The sequence below is a fragment of the Eschrichtius robustus genome, chromosome 1 (assembly GCF_028021215.1).
Source record: "Eschrichtius robustus isolate mEscRob2 chromosome 1, mEscRob2.pri, whole genome shotgun sequence".
NCBI lineage: Eukaryota > Metazoa > Chordata > Mammalia > Artiodactyla > Eschrichtiidae > Eschrichtius > Eschrichtius robustus.
The window spans coordinates 74,840,895-74,861,594 of record NC_090824.1 but is presented as its reverse complement, the minus strand read 5'-3'; the positions used below and the strand labels follow the sequence as shown (position 1 = coordinate 74,861,594).

At 46.6% G+C, this 20,700-nt stretch overlaps 1 protein-coding gene, 1 long non-coding RNA gene and 1 pseudogene across 2 annotated transcripts in view; 1 reads left to right on the top strand and 2 right to left on the bottom strand.

The window, feature by feature from the left end:
• Positions 1–290: 290 nt before the first annotated feature.
• Positions 291–19,441, top strand: ABHD4 (abhydrolase domain containing 4, N-acyl phospholipase B). The gene is made up of 7 exons (XM_068547923.1): positions 291–372; positions 4,047–4,135; positions 5,236–5,608; positions 5,761–5,915; positions 7,671–7,782; positions 17,044–17,230; positions 17,954–19,441. The coding sequence occupies exons 1-7, from the start codon at positions 311–313 to the stop codon at positions 18,041–18,043; spliced, it is 1,068 nt and encodes a 355-aa protein (XP_068404024.1). The 5' UTR covers positions 291–310; the 3' UTR covers positions 18,044–19,441.
• LOC137767228 (eukaryotic translation initiation factor 4E pseudogene) lies at positions 11,256–12,492 on the bottom strand (annotated as a pseudogene).
• Positions 17,631–20,700, bottom strand: part of LOC137767235 (uncharacterized) — a 105,392-nt gene continuing 102,322 nt past the window's right edge. The window contains exon 4 of the long non-coding RNA XR_011074490.1: positions 17,631–18,053. This is a non-coding gene — a long non-coding RNA (uncharacterized lncRNA). The remainder of the gene's footprint in view (positions 18,054–20,700) is intronic.

Genomic DNA, 20,700 nt, shown 5'->3' with positions numbered 1-20,700 from the left:
GAGCGTGCAGGGGTAGTTAAGTCACTTTTTAATTATCAGAGAGTAGAGGTTTGATGGAGCTCCTGTGAGGGACTCGGTAGTTTCAGTACTACTTATCTCCCTCACTGTCCCCAAATGTGTGACCAGGACTACTGTCCTATTTTGTGACGCTCTCAGAGACATCTCATGTGTCCCGGCTGTCCCAGCCGGCTGGGTTCAGAGCCCCAGCCCGCGTCCTGAGGCCCCTCCTCCCCGTTCGCGGCGCTGGCCACGCCCCACTTTGCTCTCCTACCCTATTCTGGGTCAGCTGGTGCTGGCGTCAGGCGGAGGGATGGGCTGGCTCAGCTCGACCCGGCAGGGCTTGTTTACTATGGCTGATGATCTGGAGCAGCAGTGAGTTAATCCTGTCTCTTTCTCTATCTCTATCTCTGGGCCATGAACCTGGGACTGTCTGTGGCTGAGGAACAGTTTTAGACACCTTCCAGACTTTCCTTTTTCAGGTCGGCTTCAGGGGAGGGCTGGGGGTTGCGTTCAGGGGAGCGATGGAAGAGAACGCTTTCTACAGCCCAGCGGTTCTGACTTTCCACTTTAGTGTTCGCGTTCATTCCTTGCTCCCCTCTAGTCTATGTACCCTGGGATTAGATTTAGTGGTGATGTCTCAGACCCCCCAAAGCAAGCGTGTGGACGCGGGTGCGGGGGTAACAGCCAGGTCTGCTCGTCTGGATTTGCTCCAGGACGGGAGGCAGGGATGTGGGAAGAGCCTCGCTTAGCCCAGCCCTGCACGGGTAAGGCGTGGCAAGCGGAGAGAGGGCTCCACTGCGCTGGGATTGGTCTGGGTTAAATAGGCTTGCAAGTTTCACTCGCTCTCGCCAACCGAGGCGCTTAGTCGCTGGCAATCCTTGTTGATAGTTTTTAATCATAATAACAATATCCTTAATGCTGCGGTTTCAGAATTAGAGCTTTGGGAATTTGTTAACACCGTCTCAAGGACATCAAGTTGGGGGTGCCGCCTGTAGGTGGTGTGACAAGCAGTTCACAGTCTGATAGGAGCAAGGAAAAGTTGCTTGGAGAATGACTCAGCTTCCAGCCAAGCGGGGTGCGGGGGGGGGGGTGCGGGGGGGCGTGTTCACCAAAAATGGGCCTTTCCTGGATCCCGTGCTCCCCCTTGTTCCCCCCTTTTCAGAGCTGCTTGCAAAACTAATTAACGTTATGACAATAATAGCTTCCTGGGCTTGAAGGAACTGCCCAGGAGAGTGGTGTTTTCCAAAATGATGCTTCCAAGAGGAGATTTACAATAGCTACAATGACTTAGAGAAATAGAATATTAGAGCTGGCAGAGATTCAGGTAGTTCAGTTCCTTTTTACAGGTGAAGAATCCAGGGCCCAAAGAAGTTAGGAGACCTCAAGATCACAGCGGTTTAGAACAGTCTTCTTGCCCAGCACAGAACCCCTTCTGCCTCACCCACCATCAGGATAAAGGCACCCTAAAGGGAAGAGACCACCCCAGCCAGGCTAAGTTCGTGGCTAAGCGGCTGCTCTGCTTCTTGCCTCAATTCCCCAGCCCAGCCCTCATCTCCCCAGTGGTATTGAGCAGATAGTGTGCCAGGGACTATTTCCAGCGCTTTACCAGTAGCATTTTTGGTGAAGAAGAGAGGAAAAGCTCTCCCTGAAGAGAATCTGCAGAGTAGCCCTTGATGCTGTTCCTTAGAACAACATTTCTCCTGAGTGCTGCTTTGGGCAGATATAAGGCAATGTGGGGTCCAGATGACATGCCCTAACTTGTCACAGTCTCCGTGGGGCGGAGGGAAAGTTTGTCTCTTAAGACTGGCAACATTCTGTGGTCTTGGTGCCAGTGCTTCAAGCCTATAAGGAATTCCAGAGGAATATTCGAAGGGTTCTGAGTCTTCGTAGGACTGGATTGACTGAGAGTGACAGCTCTCATCTGGCTAAAGCCATTGATGGACCAGTTTCAGCTGCAACCTCAGTATTTCTTTCAAACCTCAGTCACTGAGATTTGCTACTTGCAAAACACTGGGAATATAGATAGCTTATGATTTAGCTGGGGAAAAGAACATTTATTGGGAGTTTATCTTGTGCTAGGCATTACTCTGTGCATTAATTCATTTGATCTTTATAACAACCCTATGAGGTAGATACTATTATTATCTCCCTTTAAAAATGAGGAAACTGACAGAGAAGGCTAAATAATGTGTCCAAAGACACATTGCTGGTGAGTGGCAATCCCAGGATTAGAACTTCAGTCTCTGGCTTTAGGTCACACCTCCTTTCAGAAAACAGACAAGTGTGGAACTGTGCTTGTATAATGTGAGTATTCGTGTGTGGCCTTGAAAAAATAAGGCGAAACCTGGATTTGAGATCTAGGTTCTAGTTCTGCTTCTTTTTCTAACTAGCTGTATAACCTCTTTGGGCATCATTTTGCTCATCTGTAAAATAAAGAGGCTGGACTAGATTTCTAAGGAACTATTCTAATCTAAAATTCTGCACTTCAAATGATGTAGCAAGATGCCCAATGTGTGCCAAGGGGGGGTTGATAATAGTTCCCCTCGCTCCCCCACAGAATGCCCCTGCTTGACTGTTCTGATGTTTACAGGCCCTTTCTGTAACTGGTGGTGTGGATCCCGAAATCCACTTCATCCAGACAGAGTTCAAGAAAAGAGAAATACCATATGGGATGGAAAAGGAATAATAAAAGCTCATTCGGTGAGCATCTGTTTCGTCCCAGGCGCCTTGTGAGGTCCCTTCCATATCTAGATGCTCAAAGACAGGTTATTTAACAGGCCAACACCATTCTGCTTGTAAATGATATTACTGTGACTTAGATCCAGGGTGTTTTTTTTTTTTTTTAAGCATGTTATTTTTGGTTTTGTTTGTTTATTATTTATTTATTTTTGGCTGCATTGGTCTTCATTGCTGCACGTGGCCTTTCTCTAGTTGCGGCGAGCAGGGGCTACTCTTCGTTGTGGTGCGCGGGCTTCTCATTGCAGTGGCTTCTCTTGTTGCAGAGCCCGGGTTCTAGGTGCGCAGGCTTCCGTAGTTGTGGCACGTGGGCTCAGTAGTTGTGGCTCGCGGGCTCTAGAGTGCAGGCCCAGTAGCTGTGGCGCACGGGCTTAGTTGCTCCGCGGCATGTGGGATCTTCCTGGACCAGGGCTCGATCCCGTGTCCCCTGCATTGGCAGGCGGATTCTAAACTACTGTGCCACCAGGGAAGTCCCTAGATCCAGGGTTTTAAAAAATTATTCCACAACAACTGCTACTTTCAACCTCTACCCTGCGATGACTTAAAGTCCCCTGGGTATAAAGTAGAAAGCAAGATAGGTTATCTTATCTGTTTTACTGCATGCCATTGGAGGTGATGACATGCGTGAGCTTTCTACTCATTTTATAATCTGGAAACAAGGCCAAGGGCAACGTTTGTCCTGTCAGGGAATCACAGCAGGACTTGAACCCAGGTCTCCCTCATCCTTCTCCCTGCCTATCCCATCATGTCATTCAAGGCTGGACTGATTGATTGCCTGAGAGCCCAACTGGGCACTGACACAGTGCTCTGTACTTTCAGGGGCTTGGAAGAGGGCACACACGAACCCTGGTGCCCTGCCAGGAGGGCAGGTGGCATGGGAATTTGCCCTACTCTAAAGGAACATACAGTCCTAGGGATGGCAAAGGAGAACTGAAACATTAGTTAAAAGTTGGCTTTTTTTCCCCTTGTAACCTCCTTGAACATTATAATAACCAGTAACAAAGGAGAGTTGTAAAGCTCAAATGAGATAAAAAAATGTGAAAGGGCTTTGTAAACTGTGAAGTGTCGTGCACATGGTATTCTGAGTATCTGTTGAAACAAAGGGCACGTTGTTGTTAATAACCATTTATCAGAGAAGAGTAACAGTCTATCAGGCAACCAGGGAATTGCTGACTGCCATAGGGGCAGGTTTCCCAAGCCTGGAAACACCCTGCACCCTGATAACTCTTTTGTAACTAACTGCCAGCAAGCCTGAGAGCATCAGTGTTTCCAGCTTTGCCAGTGAGTTTCTCCGTGTCTCCCTGTCCCAGGCCTCAAGGCTGGCTGAGCAGCTGGCTGCCCACTTGGCGCCCCACTTCCATGTCTCAGCTGAAGAATGTGGAAGCCAGGATCCTCCAGTGTAAGTAGAAGGGACACTCGTCCCACCTCCCTCGGGAGGCCCAGGATACAGGATCTTCCCGGGGACTGGCACACTGAGCCCACTGATTCCTGATTGACAATGCTTGGGGTGGGAGGAAGGGATGTCTGTGACTCGAGGGAAAAGATTTGCCCAGAGGACACACATTCCATGATAGTGGTTCCTTGACATCTCCCTCCCTGTCCATCATGCTGGTTTCTGTCACATCCCACAACTTCACCTCAAACCCTGTACCAGCTATTAACATACAGCATGTATAAATGTACACATTCTCTCCTTTACTTCTTCCTTCTCCTATTCTTTTCTTTTGCCATCTCTCCCTTTCTCATCAAACACACAAGCACTTCTTAGATTTACCATCTTCCTACCCAAGGACCAGCAGTCCTGTATTGTCTAATATTACTATTCCTTGTGTTCTGCCCAATTAGCGCCCCCCCGACCCCGCCATCCAGTTACCAAACAAGATCCTTGGGCCACATCTCCCCATATTCCTCATATGATCTTCCCCGCCCTGTAGCCACTGCCCCAGCCATGGCTACCCTCTCTCTTATGGGCTGGGTTAAGTACAACCACAGAAGAGCCACAGTTTTCAAGCCTTTCAAGCTGTCTGGGATCCAGGTGACTTCCCCTCGGCAGCTCTGTCATGTGACTGCCTTTACACCAGCAGAGCAAGCATTGCCCACCTTGGTCTGTCCCGAAGAGGGACCTGGCTCAACCCTCCCAGATACCCTCAGTGAGGACACTCCTGTCCATGGGTCAAGCCCCAAGCGCATACAGGTACAAGACTGATAAATGCTGAAGCTCTGTGGGGTCAGTGGGGTCACTGCCACCGTGGACCCTAAGGGACCCAAACAGCCTCAAGGAATAAGATGGCCCCTCTTAATACCTATAGACTAGATGGTCTACAAATTGTACTTGGAGTTGAACTCTTAGGATGTATGGTCAGAGAGTTGTGAAAGGAAAGGCGAGGGAGGTCAGGAAGGGTTTGGGGATGAGAGAGAGCTGAAGAGTGGGAGTCCAGGCAAAAGGATGACGCTGTCAGCACACAGTCTGATCGCTCTGCCCTGGACCCCTCTCCCCAGGCCTCCAGAACAAGTTCCTGGCCCGATACGTGTCCCTCCCAAACCAGAACAAGATCTGGACGGTGACAGTGAGCCCTGAGCTCAGGGACCGCACCCCCCTGGTGATGGTGCATGGCTTTGGGGGCGGCGTGGGCCTCTGGATCCTCAACATGGATTCACTGAGCGCCCGCCGCACTCTGCACACCTTCGATCTGCTCGGCTTCGGGCGAAGCTCTAGGCCAGCGTTCCCGAGGGACCCAGAGGGGGCCGAGGACGAGTTTGTGACCTCGATAGAGACGTGGCGGGAGACCATGGGGATCCCCAGTATGATCCTCCTGGGGCACAGTCTGGGAGGATTTCTGGCCACTTCCTATTCAATCAAGTACCCTGACAGGTAAGGAAGAGCCACCCATCTCCATCACGACGACTCCTCGCCTTGCTGGGAAACTTCCGGTATTTGTTTCCAATAGTTCTCTTCCTGGGTGATTTAAGGGCTGTGATACCTTCAAGCAAAGACAACTTGACTCCTCCTTTTTCCTCCTTTAGAGTTAAACACCTCATCCTGGTGGACCCATGGGGCTTTCCCCTCCGACCAACTGACCCCAGTCAGATCCGTGCACCCCCGACCTGGGTCAAGGCTGTGGCCTCTGTCCTAGGGCGTTCCAATCCACTGGCTGTTCTTCGAGTAGCTGGACCCTGGGGTGAGTAGCCTGTAGATGGAAAACTGTCTCCTCAAACCACGGCTGTCCCATTCTAGAAGCCCCACTGCACCTGGACTCTCAGCATCCCCTCTTGTTCATGAAAAGTGGGAATAGGCCTAACATTGTTATTTAAAGCTGTTAATCTGGACCAGATGTCTTTGTCTGCAGTTTCAGAAGGTTCTTTTTTTCCTCCATCTGCATGGAAAAAGCTTTTCCATGCGAGAGCCAGATGGAGCAGAACTGCTACTCTGTGCCCCAGAGAGAGAGAAAGGGGCCGTGAGGTGACTCTTCCTCTGCTGAGTTTCTGTGCTCCACGTTTATGGCAGCCTGTTGGTGTTTCAGCGTGGTCACCACTGCTGGATCCCATCCCTGCAGCTCACCCAGCACCTGTTGCCAGGAGAGGTCAGGACCAGAGCCTCCAGCCTAGCCCACAGTGGCAGGCAAGCTCCTGCCCCAGACAGACACCACGTCTTCACCACTTAGTAGCTGTCAGCAAACCCTGTGAGTGAAGGGAGGGAAGGCGGGGGGAGCCAGCCAGAGTGAATGGGATCAGTATGGCCCGGCCTTCTGACCTCACACTGCTAGCACCCTCCCTATCTGGGGAGCCTTTTACTCTGATAAAGAGAAAAGCAGATTCCCTTTATGGAAAAGATTGGTGGCCATCTATTTTGCACTGATGGCTTATATATACACAGTAATGTTCAATAGCCAATTATTATGAATTAATTGCTAATGGCTGAATAAGAGTTATCTCTCTAGGCCCTTCAAGAGAAACAGAATGGCTCTGGATAAAAGAGAAAAATGAGCACTTGAGCAGAAGGTAGGAGTTTGGGGAGAAAGGAAGGAAAGCAAGAGACACAGGTGCCAAAGGATACTAAATGCACAGAGGGCTGACCTTCTTAGGGCACCCAGCACTGTGCACTCCAGCAGACCTTCTGTAATCCTTTTACAGGGAGAAGCCCTGCTCTAACCACTCTCCCCATTGCTGGACTTGCCTCTGGCCAGGTCCATGCGTGGGCATCAGAGCTATTATGGTTGGGGAGGTTGGCTGGCAGCCATGCAGGAGGACCAGGGCCCAGGGGATCCCGGCTTTGCCTCCCTCTCACCCCTTGCTTCTCACACAGAGAGAGCAGACCGGGAGAGAGAGGCCAGAAGCTGATCATTCATTAGGCCCAATTTTTACAGTGTGTTTCAAGTGCCCTACTGCTTGTGTATGTACTATTTAAAGAAAGGTGAAGGGAACAGATTGCTCTAAAACTGTGCCCCGAGTCTGAGATGCCAGCATTAGGTTTACCTCTTCACTCGTATTCTATTACAGGCCTGAATGTGAGAGGGCTCTTGGGAGGTGGTCTGGTTTCATCCACTACCTTCAGAACATTAAATGGCCATAAAGGGTCTCGGGGAGAAAGAGAACATAGCTCAGACTGTAAAAGCAAAGCATCTCAACCATGGACTCCTGTGGGGCTTGTAATCCTTGGAGAGAAAGATCTTGGGACTTCATTGAGCTGCAGATAATTCTGGTTCCTCAGTGACATTAGACTGTCTAAATTCTTTGGCAACTAACTGACTCTCATTTGTAGTCACCTGGAGCTTCCCAAAAGACTTGCATGCTCTGTCTGCCACTATAACATTAAGTGTACAAAGCAAACAAACCCTTAGGAGAAATAATGTTTGGTTAAAGTTGTTAACACATACAAAGGCAGGAGTCTTTCCTCCCTATTCAAATCGGCCTCTCCACGTTCTGTCCCCTCCCAGGGCCCAGCCTGGTACAGCGATTCCGACCAGACTTCAAGCGCAAGTTTGCAGACTTCTTTGACGATGATACTATATCAGAGTATATCTACCACTGCAATGCCCAGAATCCCAGGTGAGGGCAGCTTCCAGAGTCAGCTCAAGGTCAATGGGTTGGCAGCTAAAACTCCAGCTGCTGGAAAACTCCAGAACTGTCCCAGGATCATTCTGTGCTGTATTTCTTCTTCCACAGAGCTCTCATTCAGTTAGGGTAACATAGGCATTAGCAGGCTTGGTGGTTTCCAGAGACTTTCCCAGGCATAGGCACAAAGGGATGGAGAAGATAATAGATTAATTAAACATGCCGCCCGTCTCTAGAGGAGGACCCTTACCCTTCCCTGGAGATAGGCAGTTAGCCTGATAGGCAAAAAGTCTGGAAAACATTTGCAAAGATCTTTTTTTTTTTTTTTTAATTTATTTATTTATGGCTGTGTTGGGTCTTCGTTTCTGTGCGAGGGCTTTCTCTAGTTGGGGCAAGCGGGGGCCACTCTTCATCGCGGTGCGCAGGCCTCTCACTATCGCGGCCTCTCTTGTTGTGGAGCATAGGCTCCAGATGCACAGGCTCAGTAATTGTGGCTCACTGGCCCAGCTGCTCCGCGGCATGTGGGATCTTCCCAGACCAGGGCTCGAACCCGTGTCCCCTGCATTGGCAGGCAGATTCTCAACCACTGCGCCACCAGGGAAGCCCCCGATCTTTTTATTTTTTAACTGAAAAAGTGATATGAACATGGTATTTTTTTTTAAATTTTATTTATTTTTTTATACAGCAGGTTCTTATTAGTCATCCATTTTATACACATCAGCGTATACATGTCAGTCCCAATCTCCCAATTCAGCACACCACCATCCCCACCCCCCTGCTGCTTTCCCCCCCTTGGTGTCCATAAGTTTGTTCTCTACATCTGTGTCTCAATTTCTGCCCTGCAAACCGGTTCTTCTGTACCATTTTTCTAGGTTCCACATATATGCATTAATATACGATATTTGTTTTTCTCTTTCTGACTCACTTCACTCTGTATGACAGTCTCAAGATCCACGTCTCAACAAATGACCCCATTTCGTTCCTTTTTATGGCTGAGTAATATTCCATTGTATATATGTACCACATCTTCTTTATCCATTCGTCTGTTGATGGGCATTTAGGTTGCTTCCATGACCTGGCTATTGTAAATAGTGCTGCAATGAACATTGGGGTGCATGTGTCTTTTTGAATTGTGGTTTTCTCTGGGTATATGCCCAGCAGTGGGATTGCTGGATCATATGGTAATTCTATTTTTAGTTTTTTAAGGAACCTCCATACTGTTCTCCATAGTGGCTGTATCAGTTTACATTCCCACCAACAGTGCAAGAGGGTTCCCTTTTCTCCACACCCTCTCCAGCATTTGTTGTTTGTAGATTTTCTGATGAAGCCCATTCTAACTGGTGTGAGGTGATACCTCATTGTAGTTTTGATTTGCATTTCTCTAATAATTAGTGATGTTGAGCAGCTTTTCATGTGCTTCTTGGCCATCTGTATGTCTTCTTTGGAGAAATGTCTATCTAGGTCTTCTGCCCATTTTTGGATTGGGTTGTTTTTTTAATATTGAGCACATGAGCTGTTTATATATTTTGGAGATTAATCCTTTGTCCATTGATTCATTTGCAAATACTTTCTCCCATTCTGAGGGTTGTCTTTTTGTCTTGTTTATGGTTTCCTTTGCTGTGCAAAAGCTTTTAAGTTTCATTAGGTCCCATTTGTTTATTTTTGTTTTTATTTCCATTACTCTAGGAGGTGGATCAAAAAAGATCTTGCTGTGATTTATGTCAAGGAGTGTTCTTCCTATGTTTTCCTCTAAGAGTTTTATAGTGTCCGGTCTTACATTTAGGTCTCTAATCCATTTTGAGTTTTTGTGTATGGTGTTAGGGAGTGTTCTAATTTCATTCTTTTACATGTAGCTGTCCAGTTTTCCCAGCACCACTTGTTGAAGAGACTGTCTTTTCTCCATTGTATATCCTTTTCTCCTTTGTCATAGATTAGTTGACCACAGGTGCGTGGGTTTACCTCTGGGCTTTCTATCTTGTTCCATTGATCTATGTTTCTGTTTTTGTGCCAGTACCATATTGTCTTGATTACTGTAGCTTTGTAGTATAGTCTGAAGTCAAGGAGTCTGATTCCTCCAGCGCCATTTTTTTCCCTCAAGACTGCTTTGGCTATTCGGGGTCTTTTGTGTCTCCATACATATTTTAAGATTTTTTTTGTTCTAGTTCCATAAAAAATGCCATTGGTAATTTGATGGGGATTGCATTGAATCTGTAGATTGCTTTGGGTAGTATAGTCATTTTCACAGTATTGATTCTTCCAATCCAAGAACATGGTATACCTCTACATCTGTTGGTATCATCTTTAATTTCTTTCATCAGTGTCTTATAGTTTTCTGCATACAGGTCTTTTGTCTCCCTAGGAAGGTTTATTCCTAGGTATTTTATTCTTTTTGTTGCAGTGGTAAATGGAAGTGTTTCCTTAATTTCTCTTTCAGATTTTTCATCATTAGTGTATAGGAATGCAAGAGATTTCCATGCATTAATTTTGTATCCTGCAACTTTACCAAATTCATTGATTAGCTCTAGTAGTTTTCTGGTGGCATCTTTAGGATTCTCTATGTATAGTATCATGCAATCTGCAAACAGTGACAGTTTTACTTCTTCTTTTCCAATTTGTATTCCTTTTATTTCTTTTTCTTCTCTGATTGCCGTGGCTAGGACTTCCAAAACTATGTTGAATGATAGCGGTGAGAGTGGACATCCTTGTCTCGTTCCTGATCTTAGAGGAAATGCTTTCAGTTTTTCACCATTGAGAATGATGTTTGCTGTGGGTTTGTCATATATGGCCTTTATTATGTTGAGGTAGTTTCCCTCTATGCCCACTTTCTGTAGAGTTTTTATCATAAATGGGTGTTGAATTTTGTCAAAAGCTTTTTCTGCATCTTATTGAGATGATCATATGGTTTTTATTCTTCAATTTGTTAATATGGTGTATCACATTGATGGATTTGCATATATTGAAGAATCCTTGCATCCCTGGGATAAATCCCACTTGATCATGGTGTATGATCCTTTTAATGTGTTGTTGGATTCTGTTTGCTAGTATTTTGTTGAGGATTTTTGCATCCATATTCATCAGTGATATTGGTCTGTAATTTTCTTTTTTTGTAGTGTCTTTGTCTGGTTTTGGTATCAGGGTGATGGTGGCCTCACAGAATGAGTTTGGGAGTGTTCCTTCCTCTGCAATTTTTTGGAAGAGTTTGAGAAGGATGGGTGTTAGCTCGTCTCTAAATGTTTGATAGAATTCACCCGTGAAGCCATCTGGTCCTGGACTTTTTTTTTTTTTTTTTTTGCACAAAATTAATGTTTATTCCACCGTTGTGTCATATTCCTGGATCCTTCACCAATGTCACATGAGGAAAAAAACAAAAGCAAAACAAATGAAAAACTGAAATCAGAATCACTAATGTTATCAAGTAGGGAAACAAATAAATTAAAATCTAGCAGCCATCAGCAAGAGTACAGCACAGACTATGCTGTAAAAAGAAACAAAGAAAATTGTTAGAAAACTGTATGCATCATACTCTTTCAAACCAGCAAAATATGCTCCTGCATACAATGGAACATAAACAGAATCGTTCTCTTGTAAGGTATAGAAATGCAAATTCTTTTCTTTAATATTTTAGATGGGTCAAATGTGTTTGTAATCGTTAATTCTTTTAAGCTATTACAGAGTGGGCCAGGAACACATTTATGGATTCTGGGGACAATGTGTACTGTAATTCTTTGATTGGGATAGTGGACACTCTAGCCAAAATTTAAAAAAAAAAAATATGAACACAGAAATACAAGACAAAGGCGAATGAGACTTCTCTTATATCTTAGCAACATTTAGATGGAAATCAAATTTAAACGCAGTCCGCTCTGCTTTTGAAGAGGTTTGGTTCAGCTCCCAAATCTCGATTGCTTGACGCAGTCTCCTATGAGAATACTCAGAAGGTGTCTTCTTAAACAACAAACCTATTTTTAGTGGTGGAGCTGCTCTTAGTAGCTGTGTCTGCATGGGACTGATAACCAATCACTATCTTTGGAGGAGGTCCTAACCTTGCCTTGTATACCCTCCCTATATGTGTAACAGCTTCTCTGTTTTCACATTCAGTAGTCCATATTGCTATTTTATCACCTTTAGCTCTAACATTAACCACAGCTCCACATACATCATCACTGTAGTCATAAAAAGATTCTCCAATAAGGCACAGCAGTGTCTCTAGCCAAAAGCGATTGAGGTCACTTCGTCTCTGCTGTTTGTTCAATGTAATTAGCCATCGTTCTCCTCGTTTGTTTTTCTCATCTTCCCACGTAGGCTCAATACCATCCTTAAAAAGTGAGTAGTCACAGCCAGGCATTAAATTACTAGACAACTGGATATGGTTGTACAGAGCCTAAAAGTCTTCAACAGTATCAAACTTAGAGATCAGCCAAAGGTTTGCTTGCCAAGTTTTGCTTTTATCATTTTTAAAAAACCAGAGTGCCCATCTGTTCTGTAAAGGATGTTTAATATAGTGTTCTGGGTTAGCAACCTCCTGATTAGATTCTGTTTTCTCTTCTTCTGTAGGTGGGGGATTAGGAGTAGGGGTGGTTTCCGGTTCCACAGTCGCCATCTTAGATCGATCTCCCTGGACTTTTGTTTGTTGGAAGATTTTTAATCAGTTTCAATTTCATTACTTATGATTGGTCTGTTCATATTTTCTATTTCTTCCTGGTTCAGTCTTGGAAGGTTATACCTTTCTAAGAATTTGTCCATTTCTTCCAGGTTGTCCATTTTATTGGCATAGAGTTGCTTGTAATAGTCTCTTAGGAAGCTTTGTATTTCTGTGGTGTCTGTTGTAACTTCTCCTTTTTCATTTCTAATTTTATTGATTTGAGTCCTCTCCCTCTTTTTCTTGATGAGTCTTGCTAATGGTTTATCAATTTTGTTTATCTTCTCAAAGAACCAGCTTTTAGTTTTATTGATCTTTGCTATTGTTTTCTTTGTTTCTATTTCATTTATTTCTACTCTGATCTTTATGATTTCTTTCCTTCTGCTAACTTTGGGTTTTGTTTGTTCTTCTTCCTCTAGTTCCTTTAGGTGTAAGGTTAGATTATTTGAGATTTTTCTTGTTTCTTGAGGTAGGCTTGTATGGCTATAAACTTCCCTCTTAGAACTGCTTTTGCTGCATCCCATAGGTTTTGGATCGTCGTGTTTTCATTGTCATTTGTCTCTAGGTATTTTTTGATTTCCTCTTTGATCTCTTCAGTGACCTCTTGGTTATTTAGTAATATAGTGTTTAGCCTCCATGTGTTTGTGTTTTTTACGTTTTTTCCCCTGTAATTCATTTCTAATCTCATAGCGTTGTGGTCAGAAAAGATGCTTGATATGATTTCAATTTTCTTAAATTTACTGAGGCTTGATTTGTGACCCAAGATGTGATCTGTCCTGGAGAATGTTCCGTGTGCACTTGAGAAGAAAGTGTAATCTGCTGTTTTTGGACGGAATGTCCTATAAATATCAATTAAATCTATCTGGTCTATTGTGTCATTTAAAGCTTCTGTTTCCTTATTTATTTTCATTTTGGATGATCTGTCCATTGGTGTTAAGTGAGGTGTTAAAGTCCCCCACTATTATTGTGTTACTGTTGATTTCCTCTTTTACAGCTGTTAGCAGTTGCCTTATGTATTGAGGTGCTCCTATGTTGGGTGCATATATATTTATAATTGTTGTATCTTCTTCTTGGATTGATCCCATGATCATTATGTAGTATCCTTCCTTGTCTCTTGTAACATTCTTTATTTTAAAGTCTATTTTATCTGATATGAGTATTGCTACTCCAGCTTTCTTTTGATTTCCATTTGCATGGAATATCTTTTTCCATCCCCTCACTTTCAGTCTGAATGTGTCCCTAGGTCTGAAGTGGGTCTCTTGTAGACAGCATATATATGGGTCTTGTTTTTGTATCCATTCAGCAAGCCTGTGTCTTTTGGTTGGAGCATTTAATCCATTCACATTTAAGGTAATTATCGATATGTATGTTCCTATGACCATTTTCTTAATTGTTTTGGGTTTGTTTTTGTAGGTCCTTTTCTTCTCTTGTGTTTCCCACTTAGAGAAGTTCCTTTAGCATTTGTTGTAGAGCTGGTTTGGTGGTGCTGAATTCTCCTAGCTTTTGCTTGTCTGTAAAGCTTTTGATTTCTCCATCGAATCTGAATGAGATCCTTGCTGGGTAGAGTAATCTTGGTTGTAGGTTCTTCCCTTTCATCACTTTAAGTATATCATTGCCACTCCCTTCTGGCTTGTAGAGTTTCTGCTGAGAAATCAGCTGTTAACCTTATGGGAGTTCCCTTGTATGTTATTTGTCGTTTTTCCCTTGCTGCTTTCAATAATTTTTCTTTGTCTTTAATTTTTGCCAATTTGATTACTATGTGTCTAAGTGTGTTTCTCGTTGGGTTTATCCTGTGTGGGACTCGCTGCACTTCTTGGACTTGGGTGGCTATTTCCTTTCCCATGTTAGGGAAGTTTTCGACTATAATCTCTGCAAATATTTTCTCTGGTCCTTTCTCTCTCTCTTCTCCTTCTGGGACCCCTATAATGCGAATGTTGTTGCGTTTAATGTTGTCCCAGAGGTCTCTTAGGCTGTCTTCATTTCTTTTCATTCTTTTTTCTTTAGTCTGTTCCACAGCGGTGAATTCCACCATTCTGTCTTCCAGGTCACTTATCCGTCCTTCTGCCTCAGTTATTCTGCTATTGATTCCTTCTAGTGTAGTTCTCATTTCAGTTATTGTATTGTTCAGCTCTGTTTGTTTGCTCTTTAGTTCTTCTAGGTCTTTGTTAAACATCTCTTGCATCTTCTCGATCTTTGCCTCCATTCTTTTTCCAAGGTCCTGGATCATCTTCACTATCATTATTCTGAATTATTTTTCTGGAAGGTTGCCTATCTCCACTTCATTTACTTGTTTTTCTGGGGTTTTATCTTGTTACTTCATCTGGTACATAGCCCTCTGCCTTTTCATCTTGTCTATCTTTCTGTGAATGTGGTTTTTGTTCCACAGGCTACAGGATTGTAGTTCTTCTTCCTTCTCTGAACATGGTATATTTATAAAGAAAAAAAAAAAAGAAAGTCTTCTCCTGTCCCAGACCTGTAATTCCTGAATCTTCTTGTTATTTTAGGTCTGAGATATCATGTGACATTGCTTCAGGGAACCTCCTTATATATCTTCCTTTGCACACATGTGACTGTATCTCTAGACTACATTCCTACAAATAGAACTGCTGATGGAAAGGTTATGCATTTAAAAATCTAATTATGTGCACCTTGAAATACTTACTGTTGGGATACGAATGCCTTCCCTCTCTTTGGGGGATTTGGGGATATCCACAGAATCTCTAGAATTTTATATCTATGACAACTCAGACATAGGCCCCACAAGCCTGCTGATTTACAGTCTTGACAACTGCCAGCCAGGGCAGAGATAGGGAGGTAGTCTTCCCCTCGGGCAATGCCATGTGAGTGGCTGATACCATGAGGCACCACCTCTGAGGGGGCCTCACCCCACGCTACTGGGAAGCATCTCAGGGGAGCCAAGGTCATTGGGAGCAGCAGCACTGCCCTGCCTCATTTCAGGACTGTTCAGCCCAAAGCTGTGAAGCAACTGGGGTTTTGCATTCCAGCAGTACTGTCTGAGCATTAGCGTCAAACCCAGACAGCTTTCAGGCAGCGTGGGAACTGTCCATCCAACATTCCTCAGGAGCCCAGCTGATTGAAGGGCCCTGCTTAAGCAGCAGTATAGAAACTCAGCTCAACAGTCCAATCAGGGAGCCCCCTGCTTCCTGCTCTCGACTCCTCTCAGCCCCCACTGGGCTCAGCGCCAGTCTCATACCCTCTGAGGCCCTGCAGGCCCACCCCTAGCCCTTTCCTCAGAGCATTCCCCAGCCCCAGACCTAGTTCCGTATAATGAATGGCCTCCCAATCTAAGCCACAGAGTATATAATCACACACCTCATTCAGGTCCTAAAAGAAGCAGAGATGACATCAGTGGTAACCAGCCCCTCCCCCCAAACCCCATCACTCAATTTTATAAGCCCCTGAGTCTTTCTGAGTTGTAACCCTCATGAGCTCGTGGTAACTCTTACCATTCCCTTGGAAAACATACGATTTGGCCAAAGAATAATATTTGGGGGATGGGGTACCTACTTTGCTTCACCTAAATTTAGGGGCTTTGTACATATTTTCATTTTCTTCACAATGACCTAATAAAGTGGGTATAATTCCTCCCAGCTTGTAAATGAGAAAATTAAGGTGTATTCTTGTTTACATGACTTGCTTAGAAACTACAGCCAGGATTTGAACTCTGACTCCAGAGTCCATGATTTTTGCACTATGCTGCACTGTCTTAAGGAAGAACCCTGTTTCTGGTGGCCTGTGCAGAACCCAGGCTCTCCTTCATCTCAGGGGTGCAAAGGAGACTGGGGATATAATTCCCGAAGAGGCTGAGCCTGCTGGGCGGCAGTGTCCCCAACCTCTCCTGCTTCCCAGAAGAGCAACCTGGACAGCTGGCTTCTGCCCCAGCCTTGCAGACCCCTTGTGACACAGCCTTGGTTAGCTCTCCCTAAGGAAATGGCCAGGGAGCAAAGGAGATCAGATTGGCCGTCATTGCTTCTCAAGTCGCACAAACTGCTGCTCCCCCCAGGTCCTCACAAGACTGATTTCATTCCATTCTCCTCAGCAAACCCTTTGTGCTTCTGTAGTACTTGCTCCTCAGAGCCCACCCCAAGCGAACCCCTTGACCCTCTCCTTCAGCCCCAGGAAGCCAAGTCCCTAGTCTGTGTTCTCCTAGAACTCCGCCACCCTTTCATAATTCTTGAGAAATTTGAAGTTAAGTTAATCATATAATTCATTATTTATGCCTGAAGTATGAGGAAAATGTGAGCTCCAGGAGGGCAGGCACTGCGTCTGTCATGTTCATATGTCCCCACCCTCAGCTCCAAGATGCCACATAAATATTTGTTGAATAAATAGTAAGTAACCTATTAGGCTCTTGGATAATTCTCAGTGCCATGGGGTTTTCACAAGTTTCACAAGTTTTCACAACTCATCTGTGATAGGAGCCTCTGGAGATTCAGTCCTGTCTCCTAATCTTCCTAATATTTAATGAGCCCAGTGCTGGGCTCTGAGAGGAACACAAAGAATGACAAAGATACTACCCCAGCCTCTGAGATCAACAAATTGACATTTTAGGCTGTGGCGTTTATTCATTGCCTCACCCTGTTTTGCTTCTTCAGTGGGGAGACGGCATTCAAAACCATGATGGAGTCCTTCGGCTGGGCCCGGCGACCCATGTTAGAGCGAATTCACTTGATTCAAAAAGAAATGCCCATCACCATGATCTATGGGGCCAACACCTGGATAGACACCAGCACGGGAAAAAAGGTGAAGCTGCAGCGGCCGGATTCCTACGTCCGAGACATGGTACGTTGGCCACTGGAGGAGCAGGATTGAGGTGGAAACACTGCAACATCCCAGCACGTGTTGATTGACCCAGAGTAGCTGAGTCAGGGCAGCGAAGGGTGATGGGAGAGTCGAGGGGGAAAGAGGAGTGGACAGGTTGAGCTACGGCAGTGGATTTGAAAGGGTTGGCTCTCTGTAAAATCATAATTAGGGGCTTCTCACTTCTGTGCAGCTCAGTTCAGCTGAAAGGCAGATTCTTGTCCAGTAGTCAGGCACAGGCACCACGCTGTCCCTCCACCCCCTGTAATTCCCACCCCAAAGCAGAGCTGGGAACTGTAGAGGCTGCCGTGAAGCCTTCCCACCACACTCCTCCGACACCCCCCCGCCGTTTTTCCTTACCCCCTCCCCCCTCATTTGCTAATGAGTATGCTTAATTAGGCTGGTGCCTGATGGGCCCTGCTTTAGTGGACATGTGGATGACATGAGCAGGTCGGTGGAGGGGCTGGCGTGGAAGGAGAGGTAAAATCAGGCGCCATAGGAGAAGTAAGGCTGGGATATTGGGATTCACTGACTCCCACAGGGAAGTGCCAAGATCTGGGGAGAAAGGTGGACTGTTGTCTTAGGTAAAATAAGTGCTCATGGGCGACGGGCAAGCAGTCTTAAGGGAAAAAGAAATGGTGCAATAGCTTTCCAGTGCCTTGAATAAAGGGCTGTCCCACCCCTGGTGGGGTCCTCCATCCACAGGAGATCGAAGGCGCCTCACACCACGTGTACGCGGACCAGCCACACATCTTCAACGCAGTGGTGGAGGAGATCTGCGACTCGGTTGATTGAGCTGCTCTCCCTAGAGGGCGAGGGGAAAGCCAGAGAGTCACTCTCACCTCCCTGTCTCCTTACTTACCCCTCTGTCCTTTCCTGACCAACTAACATGTGCCAGCCAGGCAGAGTCTCGGGCTGTCCCCAGGGCAGGACCACAGAAGGAGAGCACTCCTCTCTACGCTAAGGGCTAGAGGCAAAAGCCACAAGTGGCCTTGAGCTCCCCACCCCAGGGAAGAACATAAAGGCTTGCAGAGTGCCACCCCATTCTCTCCATGCCGAGTGTTACCCAGGTGTGGCTATGAAGGGTCACACCAAGCCGCGCCCCCCTGTGCCAAAGGGAGGGCGGCCGCCTCCCCTGGGTGAAGGAGAGGCTCTCAGTGGCCTTTCCTGGCTCTGGAGTGTGTGTGGGGTAGGTTCCGTGCAGGAATATCTTCCTGCCCCATCACCCCCGGCCCCCTGGCCATGCCAGTTCTGTCCGGAGTCTGTTTGGGACTGGTTCCCACTTAAGTACCAAGAGCAGGTCCTGCAGCTCCCGTGACCTGAGAGGTCGTATCCAAAGCCCTCGTTAACAGAGGAGGCCCAGGGCAGGGCAGGGCATGGCTGGTCCATGGCGAGACAGCTCTGTTCCAGGAGAGCTAGGGCTGGCACCCGGGTCTGCTGAGAGCCTGTGCTCACGGCAGACTCTGTTTGCCAAGGTTTGAGGCGGGCACCGTTGCCATGGGGCTGGTCCTGGCTGAGGATAAGCCCAACCCAGCCCCGCGTTCCAGCCTCATTGTACGGGGGTGCTGTTTGCCTGCCCTGTGTCTCAGGCCCAGCTGCCTAAGCTGGGAACACTCAAGTGCTTCCTCCCTGCCCCCTCTTCCTCCCGCTGGGAGGCCTCTGGGCCTCCCTCTGTGCCTTGGGCCCTGAAGCCCCACCCATAGTGTTGAGAAAGGTGGCCCCTGGTGGAGAGAAGGGAAAGGCCCTTCAACCCTGAGCCGTGTCTGGATCCCCATCCTCTCTAGTATCCACAGGGTTTTTCTACCTGCCCCCGGAGCTGAGGCTCACGTGCGCCTCCGCCCAGGGTCCAGTGGGGAGCCTCCAGCCGGCAGTGGCCTGTCCTCATCAGCCACAGGATGGTTCTCACTGCCTGGCCCTCCATCCCTGCCACCTGTCCTTCTGGTCTCCAGCTCATCAGCCCCCGACCCCCCCCCACCCGTCACTCTCTCCCAGGGGCTGGTTCCAGGTGCTGCTCCGAGGTTCTGGGCAGTAGGCTGGGCCTGGACCCAGAACCAGGGCAGCTCCTGCCTACTCCTTCACTTTTGTAAAGCCAACCCTTTCACCAGAATAGTATTAACTCCTGGTGCTTTGTACTACTGGTCCAGCTGCCTTGGGCTCCTTTTCTATATTAATAAAGAAATGAGTCAAAACTGCCTTTGGTGATGATGTTTAATATTGCTCCAACAAGAGTGGTGCTGAATTCACAACAGCTCCTGTGACACCTGAGTCAGAGAAGGGGGCCCCGAGAGGTACCCACGCACAGGCCACTCCACTCCCTCTCCCCTTTAGTGCAGCATCCGCCCCCTGAGAGGATGGATAAGGGCTGGATGGGCCAAGCCCCAAATGACAGGAGGAGAATTAGGCTGAACTAGGTGCTCCCTACTGCCCATTAAATAGCCCTATCATCTGAAGTTCACCTTGGCCTTCACCTGGACTGCTCCCTAGGGCCTATTCTGACTCCTACTCATCCTCAACCTCAGCTCAAATATTCCTTCTGCAGGGAAGCTTTCCCCTGAACCCCTAGACTAGACTTGCACCCCCTCTTCTGTGTCTCCATGGCACACTCGAATGCCCCTTGGTAAAACTCATAAACTTGTAGTCACTTGTTTCGTGTCTGTCTTTCCTCCCTCGATCACAAGCTGCTTAAGGACAAGGGGCACGTCTGGCACCTAGTTCACGTGCAGTAGATGTTTATTTTGATTGAGCCAAGGGAAGTGAGGCATGCCAAGTGTTCAGACATGTTCAAATCATTACCAGCGGTGCCTGCTGTGCTGGCTGACTCCAGCTAGGCCCAGAATTTAACAGCTCAAAATGGCACTTAATCCTACATTTGTCATCATGAATGAATGAATGAACAAATGAATGGAACTCCTGGGTATAATTACAAAGCTCTGGTCTATCCCAGGACCCTGCATATTCTCTGACTGAAGATTGCTTGATGGCCAACACCTGCCATATGGAGGCGAGGGCAGGTTTTTGCTTTTGTTTTTGTTTTGGCCTTGCCACTCGGTTTATGGGATCTTAGTGCCCCAACCAGGTATCGAACCTGGGGTCCCGGCAGTGAGAGCGCCGAGTCCTAACCACTGGACCGCCAGGGAAGTCCTGAGGGCAGGTATTTAGAGCCAAGCACTAGGGCTGTGATAGTGAAGAAATGTGGTCCCTGCCTCCATGGGAAATTACATTCTACATGAAGACTCGTGTTTAATCAGATTATTACGTCAATTAGTAAAAAAATTGTAACTGAAAAGTGCAGCCCTTGAGAGGTTGGGAAGGTGTCCCTGGGGAAGTGATGACAGCTGAGCCTGAAGGAAAAGCAGGTGAAAGGAGTGGGGGAGGGGGGGGCGGGTCTGTGGAGAGACCTATTAGCAAGAACAATGGCTGTGAAATGAGGTGGGGTGCAGATCCAGTCCTGC

Bases quoted from the DNA above. Each gene is read 5' to 3' on its own strand.
- ABHD4 (XM_068547923.1), top strand. From the start codon at position 311: ATGGGCTGGCTCAGCTCGACCCGGCAGGGCTTGTTTACTATGGCTGAT. The intron at 4,136-5,235 runs GTAAGTAGAAGG...CCCTCTCCCCAG, and splicing joins GGAAGCCAGGATCCTCCAGT to GCCTCCAGAACAAGTTCCTG. The intron at 17,231-17,953 runs GTACGTTGGCCA...CTCCATCCACAG, and splicing joins ATTCCTACGTCCGAGACATG to GAGATCGAAGGCGCCTCACA.